The following is a 5,146-nucleotide window of genomic DNA, read 5'->3' on the forward strand; positions in this document are numbered from 1 at the left end:
TATAAGATAGATAGATAGATAGCTTGATAGATATAAGATAGAAAGATAGATACCGTAGATAGATAGATATAAGATAGATAGATATATATAAGATAGATAGATAGATATAAGATAGATAGATAGATAGATATGAGATAGATAGATATAAGATAGATAGATAGATAGAAACTTTCAGAAGGAGATCCATTAGTGAGGCTTTCAGTAGGAGTTCAGTCAGTGAGGCTTTCAGTAGGAGATCCATCAGTGAGGCTTTCAGAAGGAGATCCGTTAGTGAGGCTTTCAGTAGGAGTTCAGTCAGTGAGGCTTTCAGTAGGAGATCCGTCAGTGAGGCTTTCAGTAAGAGATCCGTCAGTGAGGCTTTCAGTAGGAGATCCGTCAGTGAGGCTTTCAGAAGGAGATCCGTCAGTGAGGCTTTCAGAAGGAGATCCGTCAGTGAGGCTTTCAGTAGGAGATCCGTCAGTGAGGCTTCCAGAAGGAGATTCGTCAGTAAAGCTCTCAGTAGGAGATCCGTCAGTGAGGCTTTCAGAGGGAGATCCGTCAGTAAGGCTTTCAGAAGGAGTTCCGTCAGTGAGGCTTTCAGAAGGAGATCTGTCAGTGAGGTTTTCAGTAAAAGATCCATCAGTGATGCTTTCAGCAGGAGATTCACCAGTGGGCTTTTCGAAGGAGATCTGTCAGTGAGGTTTTTAGTAGGAGATTCGTCAGTGAGGCTTTCAGTAGGAGATCCGTCAGTGAGGCTTTCAGAAGGAGATCCGTAAGTGAGGCTTTCAGTAGGAGATCAGTCAGTGAGGCTTCCAGAAGGAGATTCGTCAGTAAAGCTCTCAGTAGGAGATCCGTCAGTGAGGCTTTCAGAGGGAGATCCGTCAGTAAGGCTTTCAGAAGGAGTTCCGTCAGTGAGGCTTTCAGAAGGAGATCTGTCAGTGAGGCTTTCAGAAGGAGATCCGTCAGTGAGGCTTTCAGAAGGAGATCCGTCAGTGAGGCTTTCAGAAAGAGATCCGTCAGTGAGCCTTTCAGAAGGAGATCCGTGAGTGAGGCTTTCAGACGGAGATCCGTCAGTGAGGCTTTCAGAAGGAGATCTGTAAGTGAGGCTCTCAGTAGGAGATCTGTCAGTGAGGCTTTTAGTATAAGATCCGTCAGTAATGCTTTCAGTAGGAGATTCGTCAATGAGGCTTTCAGAAGGAGAACCATCAATGGGGCTTTTAGAAGGAGATCTGTCTGTGAGGCCCTCAGTAGGAGATCCATAAGTGAGACTTTTAGTAGGAGATCCGTTAGTGAGGCTCTCAGAAGGAGATTTGTCAGTCAGGCTTTCAGTAAAAGATCCATCAGTGATGCTTTTAGCAGGAGATTCACCAGTGGGGCTTTCAGAAGGAGATCTGTCAGTGAGGCTTTCAGACGGAGATCCGTCAGTGAGGCTTTCAGAAGGACATCTGTAAGTGAGGCTCTCAGTAGGAGATCTGTCAGTGAGGCTTTTAGTATAAGATCCGTCAGTAATGCTTTCAGTAGGAGATTCGTCAATGAGGCTTTCAGAAGGAGAACCATCAATGGGGCTTTTAGAAGGAGATCTGTCTGTGAGGCCCTCAGTAGGAGATCCATAAGTGAGACTTTTAGTAGGAGATCCGTCAGTGAGGCTCTCAGAAGGAGATCTGTCAGTCAGGCTTTCAGTAAAAGATCCATCAGTGATGCTTTCAGCAGGAGATTCACCAGTGGGGCTTTTAGAAGGAGATCTGTCAGTGAGATTTTCAGTAGGAGATCCGTCAGTGAGGCTTTCAGTAGGAGATCTGTCAGTGAGGCTTTCAGAAGGAGATCCATAAGTGAGGCTTTTAGTAGGAGGTCAGTCAGTGAGGCTTCAAGAAGTAGATTCGTCAGTAAAGCTCTCAGTAGGAGATCCGTCAGTGAGACTTTCAGAGGGAGATCCGTCAGTGAGGCTTTCAGAAGGAGATCCGTCAGTGAGGCTTTCAGTAGGAGATCTGTCAGTGAGGCTTTCAGAAGGAGATCCATAAGTGAGGCTTTTAGTAGGAGGTCAGTCAGTGAGGCTTCAAGAAGTAGATTCGTCAGTAAAGCTCTCAGTAGGAGATCCGTCAGTGAGACTTTCAGAGGGAGATCCGTCAGTGAGGCTTTCAGAAGGAGATCCGTCAGTGAGGCTTTCAGAAGGAGATCCGTCAGTGAGGCTTTCAGAAGGAGATCCGTCAGTGAGGCTTTCAGAAGGAGATCCGTCAGTGAGGCTTTCAGAAGGCGATCTGTCAGTGAGGCTTTCAGAAGGAGATCCGTCAGTAAGGCTTTCAGAAGGAGATCCGTCAGTGAGGCTTTCAGTAGGAGATCAGTCGCTGAGGCTTCCAGAAGGAGATTCGTCAGTAAAGCTTTCAGTAGGAAATCCGTCAGTGAGGCTTTCAGTAGGAGATCCGTCAGTGAGGCTTTCAGAAGGAGATCCATCAGTGAGGCATTTGGAATGAGATCCATCAGTGAGGCTTTCAGAAGGAAAACCATCAGTGAGTCTTTCAGTAGGAGATCAGTCAGCGAGGCTTCCAGAAGAAGATTCGTCAGTAAACCTCTCAGTAGGAGATCCGTTAGTGAGGCTTTCAGAAGGAAATCCATCAGTGAGGCTTTCAGAAAGAGATCCGTCAGTGAGCCTTTCAGTAGGAGATCCGTGAGTGAGGCTTTCAGAAGGAGATCTGTAAGTGAGGCTCTCAGTAGGAGATCTGTCAGTGAGGCTTTTAGTATAAGATCTGTCAGTAATGCTTTCAGTAGTAGATTCGTCAATGAGGCTTTCAGAAGGAGCACCATCAATGAGACTTTTAGAAGGAGATCTGTCTGTGAGGCCCTCAGTAGAAGATCCATAAGTGAGACTTTTAGTGGGAGATCCGTCAGTGAGGCTCTCAGAAGAAGATCTGTCAGTCAGGCTTTCAGTAAAAGATCCATCAGTGATGCTTTTAGCAGGAGAATCACCAGTGGGGCTTTCAGAAGGAGATCCGTCAGTGAGGCTTTCAGAAGGAGATCCGTCAGTGAGGCTCTCAGTAGGAGATCTGTAAGTGAGGCTTTCAGTAGGAGAACCATCAGTGAGGCTCTCAGAAGAAGAGCTGTCAGTGAGACTTTCAGTAGGAGATCTATCAGTGATGCTTTCAAAGGAGATCGGTCAGTGAGGCATTCAGAAGGAGATTCGTTAGTGAGGTTTTCAGTAGTAGATCCGTCAGTAAGGCTTTCATTAGGAGATCCATCAGTGATGCTTCCAGTAGGAGATCTGTCAGTAAAGCTTTCAGTAGGAGATCCATCAGTGAGGCTTTCAGAAAGAGATCAGTGAGGGTGTCCTGATACTTCAGCTAGCTTTACAAGGGACGACTGTCGGGCACATGTGTGCCTGACAGGCATCCAACCGACTATCATCACTGTGCTTTACTTAGGCACGACAGTCGTTCTGCAAATAAAGGCAGAGCACTCTGGAGATGTCTCCTGCCTCCAATCACTGCAGACAAGTAGTTATTCATAGATACATTACTGCCTGTTTACACGGCCGACAGTCACTGGGTTTAGTAGTTCTGCTAAAAACCAAGCGACTCCTACAAGTGAGTAATTTGTCACTCAGTGCTCTGTCGGCGGCTTAAACACAAAACGGTTATCGTCTGAACTCGCTGTTTCCAGCAACAATTTGGGTTATAATCGGTGTAAATATCTTTGGTTTTCAGCCCTTATCTCTGCTCTCCTGCACCTTCTTATCTGCTCATTTATGATAGAATCAAAGCTTATCTTTGTTGTAGTCATAAAAGAGCTGATAAGAACATGGCTGCCTTCACTACATGCGACCTGGGTGGCTCTGGCCACCAGCCTGTAGGGGAGGCACCAGGTGGATATAGGTTGGAGGCAATCATCCACCTTATGCTCATGTGGCAAGATGATGTCCAGAGGTTCCACTGTCAGTCCATTTACAACCTCACAACACAATTGCTTAGTTCTGCTACTGTATTTATGTACTGAGCTTGGTTCTGGTGCCGTATTTATGTTATGAGCTTTTTTTTATAGCATTGTATCTCTGTGTTGAGCTTGGTTCTGTTGCTGTGTTTATGTACTGAGCTTTGTTCTATGGCTGTATTTATGTTATGAGCTTAGCTCTGTGGCTGTTTTCATGTTATGAGCTCGATTCTGGTGCTGTATTTATGTTATGATCTTAATTATATGGCTGTATATATTAATAACTTGGTTCTGGTGCTGTTTTCATGTTATGAGTTTGGTTCTGGTGTCGTATTTATGTACTGAGCTTAGTTCTGGTGCTGTATTTATGTTATGAGCTTGGTTCTGATGCAGTACTTAGTCACTGAGCTGTTCTGGTGTGGGAATGCTGCTATTGTGGTACTTTCAGCATAAGTAGAACACAAGCAGACTGCATACCAGTGCAATATATCTTTTTTTTTCTTATGATGGGAGGGGGGACCAAAATAATTCCGCACAGGGTGCCATGTAACCTAAGGGTAGCACCGGATCAGAACATTCAGGAAAAGAGAAAGATGTGCCAAAGACTGAGTTCACTGACAGATTTCCTATTAAGAATCAGTCTGCAGTTTACTGTATACAATGTTATATAAAACTGCAGAAGGCAAGTGGTGCAATATTTTTAATTATACTCAATTGTAAAAATGATTTTCAGCCCAAAACGCATGCAATTAAGTAACAAAAATTCCCCCAAAGTGCCTATAGCCTTCAACTAAATGGCTGCATGAAGGGAGCTCTTTATCAGATATACCGTAGTCTCTATCTTGGGTGCTAACGCACCCATTAAAATTCTCCCATTTGCCGCTGGAACCCCACGGAAATGATTAAATGTGAAATGCATGTTTTCCTCCTATACATTGCTTAGTACATTGGTTCAATGTGCAAAGTCTGGATAACATTCCTGCCAGCCTGATCCATATTACCAGGAGAGGAGCAGATTTACAGGTCAGTAAGCAGTCACCTCCAGCTATGACTGCTGAGCTCTCCTATGGGTGCAGTGTCTTCTAAGAGGTGCTAATCTGTAAGACGACTCAATATACAATCCTGCTGTGTATCACACACCAAAATACAACTTGTACAAATTACACTATAAGCCGCTTAAGCCTTAGGAGTAATTAAGGATTCTTCTTGTTAATAAGTAGAACGGTCACAGATCCCGCTAAGCTCATAC

General features: G+C 44.7%; 1 protein-coding gene across 1 annotated transcript; it reads right to left on the reverse strand.

The window, feature by feature from the left end:
* Positions 1-775: 775 nt before the first annotated feature.
* LOC136582675 (putative uncharacterized protein ENSP00000383309) lies at positions 776-2,832 on the reverse strand. Its single transcript, XM_066583857.1, has 2 exons — positions 1,699-2,832; positions 776-1,627 (listed from the first exon to the last, which is right to left on the reverse strand). The coding sequence occupies exons 1-2, from the start codon at positions 2,830-2,832 to the stop codon at positions 776-778; spliced, it is 1,986 nt and encodes a 661-aa protein (XP_066439954.1).
* Positions 2,833-5,146: the final 2,314 nt, after the last annotated feature.

Source organism: Eleutherodactylus coqui, chromosome 11 (genome assembly GCF_035609145.1).
Source record: "Eleutherodactylus coqui strain aEleCoq1 chromosome 11, aEleCoq1.hap1, whole genome shotgun sequence".
Taxonomy (NCBI): Eukaryota; Metazoa; Chordata; class Amphibia; order Anura; family Eleutherodactylidae; genus Eleutherodactylus; species Eleutherodactylus coqui.